This window comes from Panthera uncia (assembly GCF_023721935.1).
Source record: "Panthera uncia isolate 11264 chromosome A1 unlocalized genomic scaffold, Puncia_PCG_1.0 HiC_scaffold_17, whole genome shotgun sequence".
Taxonomy (NCBI): Eukaryota; Metazoa; Chordata; class Mammalia; order Carnivora; family Felidae; genus Panthera; species Panthera uncia.
Genome location: NW_026057577.1, coordinates 29,220,764 through 29,243,478, shown reverse-complemented (window position 1 = coordinate 29,243,478; position 22,715 = coordinate 29,220,764). Strand labels below are relative to the sequence as shown.

Below are 22,715 nucleotides of genomic sequence, written 5' to 3'. Positions count from 1 at the left end.
CCCAGCCCCTGGCATCAGGAGCTTACCTCCTAAAGGGCTACCCAGACCTCAATTCAGCCCTTTATCTAACAAAGAAAGGAAAGATTAACTCAGGCAAAAATGATGTGGGAAAACTTTAAGGAAGAAGAAGGGGTAGCTTTTGAGTCAAACCCTAAAAGATGGGTCAGAGCTCAAAAGAAAAGGGGAATGAAGATATTCCAGACAAAGAAATGGGAGGGAAGCACAAAAGTGTGATAATGTTTGGAGAATTGCAGATGGTGAGAGCGAAGGCATATGGGAAGAGAAGAGCCTGGGGAGGAAGGGACAAGATGGGGAGTGGCAACTGGAGACCAGAAGCCTGAGGTCAGAGAAAATGCAACCTGCTAGGGATGTGGGGCCAGATGTGACAGGCTATGAAGATGTGCTGAAATGTATGACCTTCATTCCATAACAGAAATGGAATCAATGACGTTGTCTCTACAGGTTGCCTTTATAATCATACTTACTTCATTTGTTACACAAACAGCCTAAAAATAGGAAAAAATTTTAAAAGGAAAAGAATAATCTACAATCGTGTCCACATGTTGATTGTTTTCATTTCTTGACATGCCTCCAACTATTTCCCATACAGACACATGTATTCACATACTTACAACCATAGGGTAAATAATTCTGTGATGTGATTCACCTAGCATTAGAACACTTTTCTATTGTTTTCTATAATTATTATTTTTATGACAGGATAAGACTCATGTATCACAGTTTATATCTTGTCTACTGATAGACATTTGTTTTTTTCATAGATTTATATTTTTCTATTATCTTCATACATATCATTTTCTTTCCTTCTTTTTGTTATTTCCGAAAACTGACTTTGTGAGAGTGAGGCTCCTGGGTCAAAGGACACAAATATCTGTGGAACACATATTGCAAAATTATTTTTCAAGGGCTACACTATTTTTCAATATCAGCAGTATTATACAACTGAACCAGTTTCATCAGTACTTTGCAAGTATTAGATATATTAAAATGTATTCCTCTGGTCACTATGCAGATGAGCATTTTCTACGCGAATTCTCCCCACCCACAGCCATTCACTACACACCACCACCAACATCCTTTAGCATTTGCATATTGGAGCCTTGACCTTTTCAAAGGTGACATGAATGGCTCTTGCGCAATACAGAACTTTTTACATATATTTGTGGCTAAGTGCTAGGTCATAACTGGAGGTAGCCTTGTTACCATAAGACAGTTCGAGTAGCAGGGTTTGATAGTGTACAGAACGGGAGCTAAGATGCTACTGGAAGAGTCGAATGGGAGGTGATGCGGGCCTAAAGTAAAGTGGTAGCTGTGTTCATGAAAAGAAAGAAGAAATCTTGCATAACTGGTTTTTTGGAAGTAGAAAATGGGGCTTTGCAATCCAGCACACAAATTCAACCTAGAAGTTTCTGTGGGAGTCTGGCCTATCAATCACAGGACAAACTGTATTACTCAGATCCCTAAATTGCCCTAACAGAGATTTCACTTAGGTGACGGAGGATATTGGAGGCCATCTTGGAGCCTAGGGGACTTTGTGATAGGATGCGGCAGTGCAGAGCCCTGGGCCCACATGGGTGGGGGAAGGACTAGACAGAGGACAAGGAGAGAAATAATCAGAACTCAAGAGAAATGCTCAGGAAGAACACATATAGAGTATTTCTCTCTCAGGAGTGCCAGCCCTGTCCCCACACTTCATGTGCATGCCTCAGCCTCACAGCCTTGGTCACATGTCCCCATATTACTGATGAAGGTATGGGGGCCCAGAGAGGGAACGCAACTCTCCAAAAGTTGGGCAACTGGTACGAAGTAGAAGAGGAATTCCAACTTAAATCCCTGGTCTCAAAGCCTCTGTTCTTAGCCACCAGGCTGTGCTGGGACCTGAGGGGTTAAGACCAGCTTCCCCCGCCTAGAGGGTGCCAGAAAATTGCCAAAGAGAAGAGGCATGGGGGGCAAGTGAACCCACAGAGTCAGGTGCTCCTACTCAACCCACAAGCCCTGTGCACAAAGGCAGAGAAGTGCCGGAAACTGGAGGAAGTCTCTGGCTACAGAAACTAACTCAGCCAAGATCCTCAGAGAAACTAAACCTCTCAGTGGATCCTTCAGTTTCCCTGGATTATTTTCAGTGGATGCAAAATAATACTTGGTTTTCTAACAAGGACCCTCATTCAATGAGCAAAAAGATGTTTAAATGTTCACTAATTTGGAAGCTGCTTTCAATAACCAGCATGCTGAAATTTAGTGCTATTAAGGCCCATTAGGGAGGATTTATAAAGACAGAATTCCAAAAACCAGATCCGTCATCACCAGTTACAGATCCCTAGCCGATAATAGCCCACTGGCCAGAGAAAATGGTGTACTATGAGGGTAGGGGACATACACGTATATATGTTCTATTTTGCACATGTATGCACAACTATGTAATACTGTTGTTAAAGACTTCTTCCTGAAATAATGGACTCCCTCCCAGAAAATCAAAGAGTGCGTGATTCTGCGGAAAACCCGATCTTTCAATGTGTGGATCATGGTGAATCTTTTCTAGGTGGAGGAGGGGCTAGAATCATGAGCTCTGGATTGAGACAGCCTGAAGTCACCTTAAGCAAACCACTTAACTTTGTTTTTCCTTCATCTCTAAAGTACGGGTCATAATGCGTGCCTTATAAAGGCCTAGAACATAGTAGGTACCTGATAAATGTGGACGACTAGCACATTGCAAATGCTATCTTTCAGGAATTATTCTAATCCGCAGCAGGTACTAGTTACAGGACTGGCTACACATTATCTAGGTAGCAGGCACAGCACAGCCCGCTCCAAGGTATTATACTCTATTATTAGAAAACAGTTTTCTATTTCTAGCCTTAATCTGTTCCGTTGGAAATGTCATTTTATTATACTATTAAAATTTTATGTACATAGATATATAGTACTATACATGTAATTAGTGGAGAAACAGATATAACCAGTATGAATTTGCTTCAGGACTCTTGGGTTAAGAAATCTCATACGTGGAATGGGAGTATTTGGGTGGTTGACATCTTGGTTGTGTGACCTTAAACAAGTGACCTAGCCTCTCTGTGCCTCAGTTTCCTCACTTGCTTAAGAAAAAACATAAAAGGGGCGCCTGGGTGGCTCAGTCGGTTAAGTGTCCGACTTCGGCTCAGGTCATGATCTCGCGGTCCGTGGGTTCGAGCCCCATGTCGGGCTCTGTGCTGACAGCTCAGAGCCTGGAGCCTGTTTCAGATTCTGTGTCTCCCTCTTTCTCTGACCCTCCCCTGTTCATGCTCTCTCTCTGTCTCAAAAATAAATAAATGTTTAAAAAAAAAAAAAACAATGGTGTCTATGCCATAGGATTAGTGTGAGGATTAAATTAACACATGAAAATCACCTAGAATAATGCCTGGTGCATCATATATATCCAATAAATGTTGGCTCCCTAACATTTTTTACTTTTCTAAGCCATGTGAAATCTGGCCCCATATCTCCTACCCAGGTGGCCAGAAAATCCTGTCTCAGTCACTGTGGAGCATCCTCCTCTGTGTCACACTACAGTCCTGAAAACTCACCTGTATACTCAAAGGAGGGCTCTTGGCCCATCCACTTCTTGTGGATACCCACTGCCCCTAGCACGCACTGATCACCACCATCTGCCCAAGCTGTAGCTCCATCTAATTCATTTAACAGTTTGTTTGAGCAGCGACTCTGTCCCTGCTATTGTATTGGGAATACAATAACAAAACAGAACAGACAGGAGTCCCTTCCCTCATGGAGCTTCCAATGAAGCAGGATCTCTGGGCCAGACTACTGCTGAGGTCCTCCCTTTCCACAAAGAAGCCACTTGGCACTGGTGAATCCCCCAGCACTCTGGAATGACCGCCATCTGGGGGTCTTTCTACCTATGGGGCAGAGTTCAAGGGCAATCTGATGTCTACACCCCACAGAAAACTCATAAAGCCCAATTTCTTCTTCTAGTCTCAGGAAGCATCTCTCCAATATCAGATACCCTTCTCCATCCCCTCCCCCTCACTAGACCTTGATACCCCAAAATGGCCAGCATGTGGTTTTTGGAACCAATCCCAAGAACTGTGTACTTCCTCCTGAACCACAACTACTTGGCTCACAGAATCCTCCTGGACACCTCCACAGGAAGTAGAAGGCCAATCATTCTCCCATCATGATACTTCAGCTGAGAAAACATGACAGGCTCATCTCCCAGGAAGGTTATTCTTTTTATTATTTTTTTTTTGAGAGAGAAAGAGTGTGGGCATGCATAGGGGAGGGGCAGAGAGAGGGAGAGAAAGAATCGCAAGCAGGCACCACACCCGGTGCAGAGCCCTGTGCGGGGATTGATCCCATGACTGTGAGATCATGACTGAGCTAAAATGAACAGTCGGCCACTCAACAAACTGAGCCATCCAGGTGCCCCTTCCAAGAGGGTTATTCAGACACCCAGTGATGCAGAGGAGATTAAGGGAAGGGCATCTACAGCTCAGTGGGCAGGAGGTGGTATCTGGGTTACAGAGGTATCCGAGGACAGGAAGACAGAGAACAGACTATCAGGTCCGAGGAGTGGAGGAAATTAACATGATTTTGAGAAAGCAATTGCATCAGAGTTCAGGGACCAGATTTCAGATAGTCCAGAGGCTGTGGAGAAGGTCAAGAACACAGGTGAGAGCCAGCTGCGATTAGGAGGAACACTTCTTCTGTGAAGGAGAGGAGGAGACGAAAAGAGGATGAGCGTCCCAGGAGAGAACAGTTGAAAGCTGTGGAGGGAGCTCTCACCCAATAGTCCCATGGAGAAGGAGGTAACACGGAGAGCTGGGACTGAAAGCAACACAAGCGTTCAACTTATCTTCTGGTGCTTAATACTCAGTGGCTTAAAAAAACAACAAATACTTTTATCTGCTTACAATTCTGTGGATCAGGAAATCTGGCATGACTCAAGTGAGAAGTTCTTATGGCCACAGTGCATCAGCTGGAGTCCTTTGCTCAGCTGTATCAAACTGGTGTAAGCTAATTGGTGGTTAGGCTGAAATGGAAGATTCTAGAAGGCTTCACTTACGTGTCTGGCACATGAATGCCCTTTTATATAGTGTGTTTCTGTCTCTCTCTTCTCCTCTCCTCTCTTTCTCTCTCTCTCCCTGCCTTCTCCCCCTCCACATGGCTATGTTGCATTTCCTAACAGCACAGTGATCTCAGGGGGGGTGGTCTCCTACAGGGCAGTTGTCTTTGAAGAGGGAGCTTTCCCAGGAGTGAAAAGAGATGCTGAAGATCTCTAAGGTCCAGTCTTGGAAAGTTCTGCAGCATCACTTCTACCACATTCTGTTGTTCAAAATAGATCACTGAGAGCTAGCCCAGCATCAGTGGCAGTGGAAACAGACCCCACCTCTGTCACACTGCAGAACATGCGAGATGGGAGAGATTATTATCACTATCTTTAGAAAGGCCATCTACCCCCAGGCAGAAAGAAAGGGTTAGACTTCTTATTTGTAGGGGCACATGGTAGAGTTAAGGAGATGAGCTAGAAGATTCATTCATTCATTCATTCATTCAGCAAATATTTATTAAAAGGCTACTATGTACTGGACACTGTTCTGAGTACTGTGAACACAATGCAATTAAAAAAAAAAAAGTCCTTACCATTATGGAGCTTACATTCTAGTGCAGTGACAGATGATAAACGTGTACCATAAAGTCTGGTGGTTACCAAGTGATATAAACAAAGCAGGGTAAGAGGCAGGAAGGGACTGATTGGCAGGTAGAGGGAAGACTTCTATTTTGGTCAAGGTGGTCAAGTGAGACCTTAGTATGTTTCAGGAAGAGTGGGGAGTGGAGCTACATCACACTGAAAGAAAAAGGAGATTGGCAGGATGGGAAGTATGCAAGAACCAGATTATCAAAAATCTCAAAGATATGGGAAGAAATGTTCTTTTTCTCTACCCATAGTGGGCAGTAATTGATCAAGCCTCTTGTCCAGATGAAGGGAGCTCAGTTCTTAGAAGAAATCCATCCTTACTGGCCCCTTCCCTGTTCTTGGGGAGTTGAGGAGAGGGGAGATTACAGAATCTACCATCATCCCTGTGTCCTCTGACCCAGGTCTACCCTTCTGGATTCTCAGAGCTTGGGAAAGTGTCTTTGCTATATGTTGGACATTATAGCAACCAGAAGCTATCCAAACTTGGTCTGGAAATAATATACAAAGAATTCTGCAAAGCTCCAGATGGCTTTGTAAATCCAATTAAACTCACAACTGGCCCAGAAACTTTCCCCATCATAATTACATTATTGATCATTAACATTTAAAGAAGTTGCAAACAGAATCCTGGACAATGCAATAAATTATAATTGTCTGCTGGGCAGGTTCCATGAATCAGGTGCCTCTGGAGCCTTTTGAGACTGTCTGATGCTGTAATTTAAATGATGTTGTTCTGCTCTTCGGTAAATGGGAGTACAGCAGGGGCGGAAGTGGGGACAAGTGTGTGCATACAATCTACATTATGGGTTCCTGCCCATATATCTAAAAATGAAAGACTATTAGCTGCCAAGACACCCTGTTTTTCTGAGGCACGTTTAGTCTCCATGTTAGGGTGATGCAAGACTCCTGAGCAGCTCCTACCTCCTACTGCTCTCCAAAGGTCATCCACCCTGAGCTATCTTCATCTCTCCTGACACGCTAGGTTCCGAGGCATCACTAATAAAACAACAATCTATTAAGTGCTTAATCTGTGCCCTTAACCATACCAAGTGCTCTGAATACCCTCATTCAGCGCACCATCAATATCGTCATCCCCACTTTCCAGATGCAATAGCACTGCCTGAGAGGCAAAGTCAAGATTTAAAGCAAGATCTATCTGACTTAGAAGCCCAAATTCTTTGCAGGTCCTTCTTTTCAGCATGCCCTTCCTGACTCTCTTGATGGTCTGCTAACAGACTCTCTAGCTCAGCTCAAAAAACCCTCCTCCTCCAGGAAGCCTTCCCTCACTGCCCCTCCGTATCCCCTCTTGGGATGGGTTGCTTCTTCTCCGCTCTTTCATAGCATCCTGATAGCAGTGCTATAGCACCGACTGAGCTACAATGAATCTTCCTGTTTACCAGTCTCCCTGACTAGACTTAGAGGGCCATGAAAGCCAGAACATTATTTTTAACCTTTGTGTTCGTGGTATCTGGCTCAATAGGTATTTTCTGGACAAGCATATGGGTGAATGGATGGATGGATGGATGGATGGAGGGATGGACAGACAGATACAAATTTATGCATACATACATGCATGTAAGCTTAAACATATCACAATTGCTTATGAGATTCAGTTTCTACTTCTGAAGAATATGAACATTCTGAGAGAAATAAAGACGTTATTGCCATGGGTTGATTAAAAACAAAAACAAAAAACAGCACCCAAAGTAAGACCAAAATTAACTCACCAGGAAATTTTCTACATATATATACCTTGGGGTGTGACCCCTGAGTGACAAAGGGCACTAGTGTCTCTTCAAATACTAAACAGAAGTGTCAAGGGGACCTTTCCATTGGTTGCTGAATATTCATACCCATCATTTGACATGTAAGAATGACAGCCAGCGGTCACCTGCATGACCAGGGTGTGCCTCCACCAGAAATAAACACTTTAGGTTTCCCAGTGTCTGGGATGTGATAAATTTCCAGATTTCCTGGAGAAACAAAAGGTGCAACTGGGGATGTCCAGGCTGGAAGCATTAGTGACAGAGCAGACACAGATACCACGAAGAGGAAAATACAGCAACCTTTGCTACGTATCTGGCTAAGGTGTGTGCCAGGCTTTCCGTCAAGTAACAATGTCCCTTCAAGTATCAGATGATAGAAATGGAAGCACGACATCAAGAATTAGGAAACACCCCTTAAAAGTTGTCTGTGTGCTCTAGATGTGGAAAATTATGGTAGCTGTTGGGGAGGGAATATTCATCATAGATACACTCTACTGTTTGCATGGGGCCCAGAACTTTGTGAGAACTAACCTGAACATTGTCTACACTGGGTTTCACTTTGTTGGTCAGGTTGGTGCTGGGAAGCAGAAGAGCAGGAAATAAGGTTAATGTTAAGGAAAGACTGCAAGACAAATTCCCAGAAACGAGAAGTCTGGGAAAAACCTGAGTGTAGGGGTGAACAGGAGTTCAGAGTTGAGCATGAAGTGGTCCTCAGGTCCTCCCTGACCTCCCCATAAGCCAAGACAAGCTAACTTTATATAGGGAGCTAAGAGTACTGGCTCAGGTTTTCACACCTTTATCCATCTGGCTTTTGGGAAACTAAATCATGTAGTCAAATGGAGGTGACATGAATAAGACGAGTAATCTACTTGGGATCATCAAAACAGAATTATGCAGGCCTGAACCCTGAGAAGGAGAAACTGTGGAACAGTGGAAGGCATTACTTCACCCTGGGCATTAGTTCCAGTGACTCTATTGAGGGAGTGCCCTCTAGAAAAGATGGGCATGAGAAGATACAGGCATTTCTGGGGTAGACGGATGGAAATGTGGAGATTAGACATGATGGTGAGCAAGTGGCCACGTGTGCTGAGAAAGTGGATGGCCCTCACAACAAAGGCATTTGAGGTCTTGAGGAATTCAGCATCCACTACCTCGTGGGAGCCCCCCAGGCCAGCAGCAGAACTGCAGGAGAAAGAAAGTCATGAGAGCAGAGTAGAGGGCAGAGGGCTAAACACACTACAGAGGTAGGTGCAGGCCAGCCCAGGAGGCGTCCATGCAAGCAGAACAACAGAATAACGAGCTGACGGTAGGACAGCCAGAACAGAGCTACAGGGACACAACAGCAGCTGTACCTATGCACTGGATCAGCCACCTGGGGACACTTCAGGGAACATTTAGTATGTGACTCAAGTAGAAACACATAGGAGGCCATCATAAAAAACTGCTTGCCATCCAGCCTGAAAGGGCTCTGATGTAGCAAGTTTTGGAAATTCACAATCTTCCCAAAGGCAAAAAACTTGACCGCCTCACTTACTACTATATTCTCCACACCTGAAGGTGCTTGGTTCAAAGTATCAAATAGCATTTACTACACGTCTGGTCGTTGGACAGACAGATGCATGTCAATGGGGCTGGTCTGTACTCACCAGCTGACAAGACCGTTAACATGTGGGTCACATATCTGCTATTTCTTATTCCTGAACCAAGGGTTTTTCAAGATTTATGTCTCATATTATCAAAATACTGGTAATGGTCACATTTCATAAGTGTTGAAAATTCCTAAGTTTAAATTTTAAAAAGCTTTAATTTTAGGGGCACCTGGGTGGCTCAATCGGTTAAGTGTCCAACTTTGGCTCAGTTCATGATCTCACAGTTCGTGGGTTCAAGCCCCACATCAGGCTCTGTGCTGATAGCTCACAGCCTGGAGCCTGCCTCGGATTCTGTGTGTCTCTCTCTATGCCCTTCCCTGCTCAGGCTCTGTCTCTCTCTCTCAAAAATAAAATAAACATTAAAAATTTTTTTTAATAAATAATAAATAAAAAGTTTAAATTTTAAAAGACACTTAATCCTGAGTGTGTTTTAAGTGTAAAACTGCATATACAAATAAAAGCATCAAGTAAAAATAAAACATGGGCAAAATATATGTTACACATACACGAGCATTATAATATAAATTCATAAAAGACGAAATTAATTTTAAAGTGTGATTTTTAAATAATTACATAAAGGTAAAATGTAAAGTGTGATTTTAAAAAGTAAAGCATATCAAATACATCATTGCTGAATTATATGCATGTACACTTCTCTGCAAGACAAACTTGAAAATTTTGGTATCATAAAGTTATAAGTCAACTCCAAAGAGCTCCTTCTGATTTCTTCATCTGCAACTGACCTAATATTTTAGTAGATAATTTGATAAAGCCTTTTTGGAAAATGCATGACCACTTCACCCTACTACCTACCACTAGTTCCATCAACATAGGAAAAGAATTTTTGTTTTGGTTGAAACCTGTGTCTTTTATTTCAAGAAAGTATTTCCAGTCTTTGCTTTCTTTTATTTCATTAAATATAGATGCAGATTACCTTTATCAAAATCAATACCTTTAAATATATGTTCTCCTTGTTGATAAAGTCTTAGAACTAGAATAAGAATTATTCTGCAAGAAAAATTTAAATCAAATTTCTTCCTCTACTTAAAAACCATGAAAACTGTAGGTGAATATTCTGTAAGTGAGCATACCCTTGATTGATAAAAAAAATTAATGTTTTATATAATTCTTTGGACAGGGCTTAACATGTAAATGATTTGTATTTCTGACTTTTATTACAGAAATAAAATATTATACCAGAAGAAAAACAACAGTATTTTGGCACTTCAAAATTGAACCATAAACCAAAAATTGAACTGCTTTTTCTGAACCCCTGAAAAATACTTTGAGTCAGGCACGATTAGGGTCATTTTACAGATGGAGAAACTGAGACCTGAGAAGTTAAGCCACTCAGTCCCTCACCAGTCAGTGGTAGAGCCAAGATTTACACCAGGTAGACTGACCCCAAAGCCATTGCATGTTCTACACCCCCATGCATCTTTACACCTAAGGCACAGCAAAGCCACCAGGAAAAGTCTGCAGAGTTACGGATCCAACTTGGGAACATTATTCAGTCAGAACTCAGGCTCAGAGAATTATGTGAAACTACAGCTCTTCTAGCAAGTTGTGTCAGGTGGGATTTGGCAAGAGACCCAAGATACTAATTAGGTCCTCAGCAAAGCAGTTTTTTTACTGGAGTCTGTACTTTTCAATGCTGTAAATCTGTGCTTAGGTGGCCTCGACATTAACCTAGTCCCTGGCAAAGTGGTGACCAGGCATTAAGCAACTACTCAATCAGCTGCTGCTGCTCTTGTCTGTATGCAGGAGAGAGCACCCAGGATTTTGTCTTTGGTGTGATGATTTATTCCGTTTAGGAAGATAAAGTTGTTGAGGAAACTGGCTTGAGTCCTTCCCCTTATGTATTCCTGATTTTTATCTCCACTGGGACTTGGCTGGCCCACAGACAGAAACACAGAGAGATGAGAGTTCTAACAGCATCTGAAATTATGAGGTCCCTGGGTCTCTGTGGGCTTGGAGAAATCACTGTGGTCCCTTGTGCTTTGACATGTCTCCCTGATTTAAAATCTACTTTGTGGGAATACAGGGTAACAGTTCTAACCACTGTCTTTTAAGTCAGAGTGGCCTGGTTTCAAGTCTAGACCATGTCATGATTGCCTTTGTGATTACAGGCAACTTCCTGAAGTTCTGTGTCTCAAACTTGCATCTTTAAAATAAGAGCATAATTGGGGCACCTGGGAAGGCTCAGTGGGCTAAGTGTCCAACTTCAGTTCAGGTCATGATCTCACGGTTCATGGGTTCAGGCCCCGTATCAGGCTCTGTGCTGACAGCTAGAGCCTGGAGCCTGCTTCACATTCTATGTCTCCCTCTCTCTCTCTGCCCTTCCTCGGCTCGTGTTCTGTCTCTCTGTGTCTGTCAAAAATAAATAAATGTTAAAAATTTTTAAAAATAATAAATAAAATATTGACATAACAACAGCCATCTCAAGGAATTGATATGAGGGCTAAATAATATGGTGACTGTTAAGGACAAAGCCTGACATACAATAGATGCTTAATAAACAACAGCTATTCTTTTTTTAAGTTTTTATTTATTTTGAGAGAGAGAGAGAGAGCATGTGAGAAGGGAAGAGAGAGAGGGAGAAGAGAAAATCCCAAGCAGGCTCTGCACCGTCAGCACAGAGCCTGACATGAGGCTCGAACTGATGAACAGTGAGATCATGACCTGAGCTGAAACCAAGAGTCAGACGCTCAACCAACTGAGCCACCCAGGTGCCTGCAGCTACTCTTTATTATAATAATAATTATTATCATTATTGTGTGAATATTTCTGGATTTATGTTAGCTTGCAGTGGTAATGGCATACATAGAAATTAAACAATCCTCATCCAATCCAAAAGAAAATCCTCAAACCCTACTTTAGTCTCATGCTTCAATCTTCTCCTGCACAAGAAAACAAAAGTCTGGTTTAGTTTGTATCACCTCTCCCTGTTTGCCTTCTAGTAAAGATGTGAAGACAGTTAAGTGTTCATCAGAACCTGAGTAATACAAAATTTGTTATATTTAGAAATTGTTCTGAAAGATGAGTCACAGAGAAAATCATAAAGCAAATCTTAGAGGCTTCAGAAGAGCACACGATTTATCACTCAACAGATGTTTAAGATTATGAGCACCTGTTATGTGCAAAACATAAGGCTGCACACTCTTGGGGATACAGACAGTTGGTTCCTTCAAAGAGCTTAATAACAGTGGAAGAGATAAGATGTAAACACAATAGTACAGCTCTTCACGACTTGACCCTTAAGCCATGACTGCCAAGTGAGTGGGCCGTAGAACAAGACCCAGAGGCGTCCAAGACATCTCAGGGTGTTGAGGGAATTGGCAGAACTTGAAAGTGGGAGAAAGTTGTGTCTCAAAGGCTTATTAGGAACTGAATCAGAGAAGGGCAAGATGAACACAGGCAGGTAGGCTACACTGGCCATGTTTGGGAACAGTATGTAGAGCAGCTTGGCTGGAGGGGAAGGTCCAAGAAGGTGAATAGTTGAAGACAATCTAAGAAGGTTTGCGAAACGCTGCCTCCATTTCTGCTATGGTTTCAGGCTATGACATAACCCTTAGTGGGGACGACAGAGTCACTGCCCAGGTATGGTGAGTGGCTTCTCTGTGGCATTGCGAAAGAGCAGAGGCAGTCATCTGGAGCTGGCTAGAAGCTCACTCTGAGCCCACAGTGGGACTCTGGCTGTGAGAGTGAAGGCAGACTGGAAACCAAGTTTCGTCATCAGCACCCTCTGCGCTCAGGGCTGTGGGAGGACTCCTGATGAGCACTGGAAAATCATATACTTAGCATTCGCCTCCACGAGGGTCAGGCAAGGCCCCTTGCCATTGCACCTGCACTCAGGAAACGGCTCACCCACGGCCCTGGGAGAAGTCCAGCACCATTCGTTTAGGTCTCTGTGCCCCGGAGACTAAAGCGCAGGCTATTCATGAACAACTGTCTTCATCGGAAAACCATTCTGTCTCTGGTAAGAGAGAAGCTAAGTCAGAGATACAGTGCTCAGAGTAACCCACCAGTTTGGGGCATTTATGTAATTCCAGTTGGTCTGTGAAATTGGAGGACTGCTTAATTTAAGCTGGGAGAGAGTTTCTTGTGTCCTGCTGTCCCTGGAAAACAGGCACAGAGAACAATGGAGTAAGCTATTCAACTCATCAGATGATATCAAACCTTCATAGGGGTGAAGAGCCTTCAGAAGTGCTCATCTCCTCTTGCTGCACAGCAGATTTGCAGGATGGCTCAGTGAGTAGCCAGCTGCCTGGCAGGACACCCAGCTGTAGGAATAACTAAGAAGCATGCCAGGGCTGGTTAAGCTTGCGGGTGCACATGTGGAAGATGAGGTAGGGGAGGCTGGAATGGAGTGAGAGACATCTATCTGTACAGGCATCCAAATGGATTCTCCCATGAATGAGAGGGATGTCTGAAAGACACTTGACTAGTAAGAAAATGGAGAATTTTGAAAATGGCACTGCAAAAGGTGGGGACAGTGAGGCAGTGTGCTGAGGCAATGCATACCAAACAAAGAAGCAAAAATCCCCTAGACCTGAGTGCCAACACCTATGTCCCTTGTTGGCTCATTTCCTGGGTAGCCCCTCCAGATAATGGTATGAATTTTTTCCTGATAACATCTTTAAACTTCTAGTTCCACTGCCTTCTGAAATGAAGCAAGTTGTTGTTATTGTTTTCCTATCTCCTGGCACGTCCACAGTGAAAATAAGTTCAGTCGAGACGTGAATTCAGTCATCTGTCTGTTCATTATGTCTGCTGGAGACCAAGCAAACTTTCAGCCTTTTATATCCATATGTCTATCCAGATGTGGTGACATAGCCAGAAGTGCTGGGAATCTACCAAACAACTGGGATGATGAGTATGGAAGGTCTGTAGATGGTTCCAGATTTTCAGTCTGAACCCACCTTCTAGCTATGCCATTTACTCATTCAAATAGCACTGCCTGAGTACCCATTTATTGAGCACTATACTAAGGACCATAGGAGCCAACCAGGAGGAGTTTTCTCTCTGGTAGAGGATCACCCAGGCATATAACTATGATAAAAGGGAGAGATTAAGAACTGCATGAGAGGAGAGAAAGAGAGATTCTCACCCGAGTAGGGAGGGTGAGCTTTCAAGAAAGATACTGAGCTGAACAAAACCTGGATAGTGAAGATGAAAGGGGAAGCAAACTGGGTAGCAGAGATACCTTGAGCAAAGGGTCTGCGATGGTCAAGCTTGGGGTAGGCTGTGAGAACAGTGCTGCTAGAATCTGGACAGAGACTAGGGATGGGAAGGAAAAGAGTTGGAGTCAAGTTGCAGCAGCAGCTGAAAGTCAGGTCTGAACCAACTCCTACTCTCCCTTCCTTTGCTCTGCTCTTCTTCCTTTTTCTTCCTTTCATTTCCTTTCACTTGCTTTCTTTCTCTACAGTTAAAATCCCCTCCATTTCTGCCTCCATTTCTCCATCCATCCCAGACAGTGCGAAGGAAGGGGACATGGGATTAGCATAGGACTCTCACTGCTCTGGAGAAGCAAGTCACAGATTGACTGTCCCCCCTCAAGAGGACACAGCCCACCACCAGAGAGTGAAAAGGAGACACCCAGAACTCTGGCTGGAAAACCCTATGTGCATCTCTGTGGCACAGCTGAAATCTGCAGGCTCACAGACATGACTTCCTGCTTGGCAGAAAGAACAAGATGGTGAAGGGACCCAGAAGAGATGCAGGAAGCTTCGGCTGTGAGAGGAAATATAGGGAAGTGGTTGAGAATGTCAACTCTGGAGACAGATGTGAACAGTTATGGTACCACTTTATAAAGGGCGTGAGAGTTCCCACCCTAGTGTGTTAAAAGGATTAAATGAGAAAATGTTCACAAGGTGCTCAGCACAAGGCCCCATCCACATGAGTGCTCAATAAATGTTAGCTTTTTACTGTTTTATTTATGACAGAGAACTAAGACCAGGAAGGACTAAAATCTAAGCCAAACAAATCAACAGCATTCCAAAGGGAACTGAGTGGAATATAAAGACCTCAGGCTTTGGAATCAGAAAGACCCAGGTTGGAACCACTTTCTAGCTGTGGGACTGTGGCAGTTTGAGGTGACTCAGTCTCATTTTCCCCAGCTGCAAGAGGAGGATGAAAGCACATCTTTATTTGTATATGAGGATATATATATATATACACACACACACACACACACACACACATTCATTTTTGGAAAGATTATTATGAAGATTATAGATAACATAACTAAAATCCCTTGATGTGGTAGGCCCTCAATTATTTTTTCTTTAATTTTTTTTTAACATTTATTTATTTTTGAGACAGAGAGAGACAGAGCATGAACGGGGGAGGGGCAGAGAGAGAGGGAGACACAGAATCGGAAGCAGGCTCCAGGCTCTGGGCCATCAGCCCAGAGCCTGACGCGGGGCTCGAACTCACAGGCCACAAGATCGTGACCTGAGCTGAAGTCGGACGCTCAACCGACTGAGCCACCCAGGCGCCCGGCCTTCAATTATTAATAGTAGAAACACTTGAGCTGTGACTTCAAGAATTTTTACTTTGTCTAGTGCCCAGGCTGACAGGCTCCTTGAAAGAGGTCTGATTGTTTGGATTCCCCATCCAAAGTTCCAAACCCAGCACCTTTCTCTTCTCACCCCCACCACCATCCACCCAGATCTATCACAGACTATCCTCTTGTGGTGGCCACTTGGGAGCCTCATGGCTAAATAAACAGATTCGTTGAGCATGGAGAAAATGTTGACCCCATACCAGAATGCCGCGTCAATTGAAAACTTAAAATTAATGGCAATTTCTGCTTTTTTATTGTAATCAAACATACTAAATTTTTCAGGAATTTTTAACTCTAAAAACACCATGGATACTCAATACTCTGCTAATGACATAAACTCAGCAAGGAAAAGAACCAACAGCACTATTTAGACATCCCTAGAGTGGGAGTAGAGTGGGAGTAATAATGGCAGCTGTAATAATATCAATGCCCACCTTTAATATTAAGTACCAGGTCATGTTCTGAGCACCCAACACACATTCTCCTCTCCCATGGATCACAAAACTAGGACCTGGGAAGTGGCATGCTCAGGGTCACACAGCTAGGAAATGGCAGATCTGGGACCTGAACCTGGACAGGCCAGCCTCAGAGCCTGTGAATGCGACCACCCTGCTAAGTGCTGGCACAGAGAAGAGCAGTCTGAAGGTCATCAGTGGAAACAAAGCAACCGGCTGTGCCAAGGATGTGGGGCTCTCGGTATTAGGTCGCATGGGAGAAAGCACACCAAGTGCACCCAATGATGGAGTGATCACTCATCATTCATGCATTCACCCAACACAGAGAGTCTACTCCAGAATCGGCAGGGTGTTGTTACTCCAAAGCCCCATTCTACTTGCAGAGTCACAGAGCTGAGATCTCCAAGTGCACAAGGACTGCGACTTGGCTCTGTATTTCCCATGTTGGGCACAGCACCTGGTGAGAGAGAGCACTGAGGAGAGGTTTGTGAAGTGAATGAGAAAACAAAGGAACCACCAACAAACTAAATTAGTAAATGACTGACATTTCTGTTTCTCTTCTTCCCTCCTCAATTTCCACAACCTGAGAGCTTTCCCAAGACAAGATGGGAAGGAAAACAGTAGCACCCCTGAACCTAATCCCATGAGATGCTCCAAACAGGAAATGGCATCACAGAATTATTCTAATTCAGACGGATGGTCCACACTAAGAAAAGCCACTTGGTGATTGTAGCTTAAGACAGTGTCTGTGGCCTACATAGACAGTTTCCAGGAAAAACGGGTTTCTATAAGCAAACACTGGTGATAAGCCAAGTGGAAAATCTTGACCACAGTCACATCAGACATCACTGGGCCCTTTGATGGTTTATCTGTATAAAAGAAAGTAATTTTCTGTATAAGCACTGGATTTTATAAATTTTGCTCCAGCTAAGTTATTCTTCAGCTTATCAAATCATGCATTGCCACATCTCATCATTCTGTAAATGACACCTAGTGTCAGAGAGAAAAATCTGTGCTTAAACGATATGGAAATCACACAGTCTCAAAGCCTCTGAGCTCAAATGTAGTCATGTCGTCCTCTTTTCCTCCCTGCAAAAAGTGCAAAATGCAGGACTTAAAAGCTTTTAAGGTGGTGGACGGGGGAGGCAGGGCATTGAGGAGGGAGGAGAAGGGCTTTCCACAGGTCCAGTGACCTGCACTGCTCCTTAATCAGTAGAAGGGAATCAGGGTACAGCAGAATACACTTGACAGCAGAGACCAGCCCATTTTAAGCTAACTGCATGGATAAATCAAGCTGCACCTTTAGTGGAGGACGAGGAGGGAGGGACTAGATAGAGACAGAGTGACCTGACCCACACGGTTAGGCTACATGGCCCTTTCCAGAGACACCAACACTTCAAGAACATAGCTGCTAAAACAATGTGGAGGTAAGAATAAAGACAGGGTGGTGAGGAAGAGCTGCAGAGAGTAGGAGAAAGAAACTGAGGGAGAGGGGAAAGAGAAAATGGGCAAGGAAAGCAAAGTCATGGATTTATTTTTATTTACTGAATACTGATATAGGGCTCACTATTTGCCAGGTATTATTCTAAGCACTTTACAAATACTAACTTACTTAATCCTCATTATTAGCTTCATTTCTAGAAGAGAGAAGGAAGCTAAGCATGGAAAGAGTCAATGAGCTGACAACATATGGCCAGCAAGTGGCAGGGCCAGCACTTGAACCCAGGAAGCTATGTACCAGTCCATACTCTTACCCACCCCACATCAGGAAAGTCTTAGACCATGTTGCAATGGGAGTATCTGGCCCAAGGGCATTAGCACCCCCTTGAAACAGCTTTAAATATAGTTAGTTAGTTAGTTAGTTAGTTAAGGAATGTATCTCTTCAACAACTAGTCTTACAACATCAGCTATGTCCTTGTGTATGAATATAAATCAGGGAGACAGTGAAGGGGATGGTTCTCCTTTAAGCTGTAAAAAGAAAATGGTAGCCCATGGATCAAATAAAAGCAAATAACAGCCATAATTTGGCTAACATGCCCAAGAGTTCCCATATGCCAGCATTATATTCTCACTATGTCACCTTGGGCTGGGAGGAACAAGACATTTAGGTGAGATATCAACAGAAAGGTAGCTTTGGGTATAAATGCTATTATATTAACGATGAAGTCTGGTCAAACAAGCTGCCGGGAAAACTGGCTTAAGATGGACTCAAAAACCGGCAGCCAAAAGACTCCCGGTCCCTCCTGATTCTCAGGTTCTATTTTCCAGCAGTCTCCTCATCCATCACAGGGAATTCTGTCTCAGGCCTCCTTCCTATCTCTCTGCAGTTTTACTTCTCTCAAGTTCCCTCTCCGGCCCCGGTTCTTGGCACAGTCCATCCCCATAATGGGCGTGGCTGGAGTTATCTTCTCTGAAGAGACTGCTCAGCTCCACGTATGCCCGCCTTACCAGATTCTCAGCCCCAGGCCATCAGGAACTCCCAGCTATGACGAGTGTGAATCACGCTGCTGGGAAAATTGAGGAGTTCTCATCAGTTCTTCCCGTGAATAACTTCCATAAAAGTGTGCCACACTCAGTCCAAGATGGTTTGGGGCAAGAAGGGCCTGGACAAAGCTCTTGGTATCATGTATCCTTTTGCGAGCTAGATGCCAAAGAAAGCAAACCCAAGACAGTACTTTCTGTGTTCCTGTTCTATTCCAGCTGTGGGCTCCTCTTCCATCCATTCCTTTGTGACCCTACTTTTGAAAATCCTTACCCTGCCCACCTCCTCATCCCAGCCCCACCCTGTAGGAACCCTTCCTGCCTTAGTTCCCTAGCTAGAGTGCCTTTTTGGTTAGAGTGTCCGGCTCTCTGTGTCCGGATGGCATGTCTCACATTACTCTAGCCTTACTGGGATCACAGATGATATTTCCCTGTGCTTCAAAAACACAGTAGAAAAAATCTTTTGCTACACACTGAACTATATGTCATAAAGTTGTCTTCAAAGGCCCACCACAACTATAGAAAAGTGCCCATATAAAGACAAACAATTTGGGCTTTAGCTATCCGCTGCTGTCAGCTTTCTGGGAGCATTATACCATAAAGACTGTCTGCCAATAAACAGCATGTTTGGAGCTGGGGTGCTTTACTACGGGGGAAGAAACAGAGCTATAAAAATTAGGACATGTCTGACCACAAGAAGACAGAGTCTCAAGACAGCCCCTATGTTTTAGTTGTGACCAGTGTTCCCTGAGGCAGGCAAGGGAGACTGGGAATGGTCCCCATTGTGTTCTCTCTCAGCATTTCTTCCCCTCCAGCTCTGCTGCTCAATCTTTTGTCCTGACTTCTCTTCAGGAGGCAACAGAAAAAGCATGGACAGACTCTCCCAAGATACAGAGAGGCCACTGGAGGGGATTAGCACTGAAATCCTTCCAGAGCAGCTACAGGGCAGGGAGCCAGAGGGTGAGCCAAGGGGTCTTCTGCTATTTCATAAGCGTACGTCTCACCCTCTAATTGGACTCCTTCTCCAGAGAAGAGCCATTTCAGCACCCAGGAAGGCTGACTGTTGACAAACAAAACTGACTGGCTCACATGCGCACCCACCATCCCTCTGTGGGACCTCAACTCTCAGAAAGCTGATAATTACTAAAACACCCACATGATTTTCTGTTGCTTTCTCCACTATATTGTGAGTCAGAAAGGGCACAGGGAAGCCTATCACCTGCTGTCCTGGGGTTTCCTACCTTAGGTAGAGGAGAATTCACTGCTCTTGTCCTTAGAGGGAAAGACCACAATGGTTGCCATGGATCCAGTAATGCTACCCAAAAAGCCTCATTTTCACTAATGTTTGAGTAGCGGTATTATCGGGGGCTGCTGCATGGCCAAACAAACCACTGATAGTGTACTCACAGATCACTTGGCCTCTGCCTTGAGTTCCCAGAAACTGGAAACAAGAACATGCTGCCATTTGCACTGAGAATGTTTTAAAACAGTTGTATTTACGTTACTCTTAACAATGAAAAGGAGTTGTTTTGCATTTGCTCAGAACCACTATACATGTCTCCTTAATACCCAGTGAGGCACATGGGATGAAAATTGGCATATTATGCTCCTGTGTAATCATATGAAAAGTCAGACCCTTTAAAGAATGCCCAGTCTGTCTGTTCCAATCCACGGATACATGGCTAAACTTTGCAGGGCCAAAAAGCAGGGCTACCAAAAGCAATCAATGGCTTCCTCCTGTCACAAGGAGAAAATAAGCTAGTGAGTAAAGTTTTCTCAAACGTAAACTTCATTCCCATAAATTTTACTTACCAATTACCCATTTCCAGTGACCAGGACTCAACATCAACTCAACACATGGCCAAGTGGCACCAAATATTTGCAGAAAAAGGCTGTTGGGTGGCAGCAGCTCAAGCCAACTTGCTGGATAGAGCAGAATAAGGAAGCCTCTGTATATGAATAAAAGAGTGTCTCATGGACCACGTGGGCAGAGTGGAGCAAGGCCCCGGAGAGGGGCACACACTATCTATCTGAGCCTCTTTCTACACATCTTCATTCTTCTTTCCTTTGAATTGGCTTGTTTTGCTACTTAGTCCATGCAATAGAAGATGGTTACCCACACCTCCCAAGATTACTTGTTAACTTCCCAGTAAATAAAGAAACTGCCCCTCTCAATTAGTCCCTAATATCGCAGTGAGAAAATCTGATAGGCCAGTTTAAGTCAGGGTTCTTCACCTAGTCCAGTAAGCTATATCCAGAGGGGTGAGGTCACGTGATACAAAATGGCCATAAGAGGTCTTGTAACCTGGGCATTAAGGCAGTTGCAAGAGAGAGAGGTAGCAGTGAGAAGCTACTATACCAGGGACACCATATATCAATGCTCTAGCAGGCCACAAAAAGTTCTATGTGGCCAAGCAAACACCACTAAAACCCAGTAGGGAAATACTCAGTTTTAATATGTTCTCCAGAACACTTTTCTTAGTAGAGGAAAAGAGAGAACAGTTCTGCAACCACAGCTAATCCTACAAGATAACAGACTGCTTTGCAAATAAGGTACTGAAACTCACAGTGATTAGGTAAGTGACACGAGGTCACCTGGCTAGAAAATGGTAGAGCAAATTTCCAACCCATGTGGGACTCCAAGACCCCATCCGTGCTCCATTCATTACTCATGCTGCCTCCCAAATGAACTCTGCCTGAGATAAGTACCAAGCACTGATGCAGCCAGTCCTGTCAGGCTTCTGACCTCAGCGCCAAGACACCCGGCATCCTCAAGCTGGAAGGGCCCAGCGGGCACCTGCCCGCTGCTCTGCTCTAACACCCAGGCCACGTCCCAGGTAAAACATCTCAGCCCTGAGCTACTCATAGGTCGTATACTGTTCAAGTGCTACCGATGCCATTTTCCTGTTTGCGTTTTGTTTTTGTTTTTGTTTTGTTTTTACAGTTCGTTGCTCATCCTAACTGTCAGCAGCAATTGCTTACCATGTGGTATGAAAATCTCTCAGGCTTACGTCAACAGTCTATCGCTGTGAAATTCCTGGCTGTCTTTGGAGTCTCCCTAGGCCTCCCTTTTCTCGCCATAGCCTATTGGATTGCTCCGTGCAGCAAGGTACAGACTGCTTAAGGTGCATGTCGTTTGCAGTGATTTCTTCTCTCTTCTTAGCATGACCTCAAGTCCATTTGTTCAGATCAACAGCTGAGCACTTCCCGTGTTTAAAGAAAACAGTCCTGAGATACTCAGCTCAAGTAGAAAACCACACAGACCTGGGCTCTTTGTTTGTTTTTTCATTTTTTTTTTTAAACAGAGAGGAGTGATAATATGGGGAATTTAAAATACATGAGCCATAATCTGATCAATAATAGAAGAGAGAGGGAATACAGGGCACTTCTGCTCTTCTAATTATGCGATGTCCTAGACATGTCCTCTACACTCACTTTGATAATTATAATAATGGTAATAGGAAGAGCCAACATTTATTGAGTACTTTCTTTTGGCTAAGCCCTTTTCATGGAATATCTCATTTCCCTCCCTCAATTACATTCTGACACATATATTTTATGAAGTAGGTTCAGAAAAGAGAAATAACTAATAGGCTGAGAGTCCAATGCAGCTCATCTGGGGACACTGCAGACCCATCTCAACATCGTCCCAGTTTCCCTGGCTTCCTTCATTGGGCTCTGTCCCACATGGGCAGCTAATTAGGTCACAAGAAGGAAAAGACAAAGGAAAGAAAGAGAGCTGGAAAGGTGCAGAGCTGGGTTCTTTTCTCACAGGGAAGGGGCATGTCCGGTGCCTGCTGGTGAGGGAGGGAGTGGAGCCCACACGAGTGCCAAGCTGCCAACCTTGCCACACCACCGTCCCTACAGCCTAGCCATCTGATCCCGAGCCTCAAAGAGCCACAACAGTCACTGCAGCTTCAGGCAAGGTTAGCACGTATGGGACTAAATCATGGAGAAATGATTCCACAGGGAATGCGATCAGCAAATGTGGTTAATGAAAAATGGAACCTCTCATTTAAAAAAAAAAATGTTTTAAATGGAACCTCTTGTCAACACCACTAAGAGGAATCTCTTGCCAGGATGAC

At 44.0% G+C, this 22,715-nt stretch overlaps 1 protein-coding gene across 1 annotated transcript in view; it reads left to right on the top strand.

Moving 5' to 3' along the window:
- Nucleotides 1–22,715, top strand: part of TRPC7 (transient receptor potential cation channel subfamily C member 7) — a 115,228-nt gene that overhangs the window by 50,485 nt on the left and 42,028 nt on the right. The window contains exon 3 of the mRNA XM_049648871.1: nt 21,575–21,739. Coding sequence (XP_049504828.1) covers nt 21,575–21,739 — 165 coding nt within the window. The remainder of the gene's footprint in view (nt 1–21,574; nt 21,740–22,715) is intronic.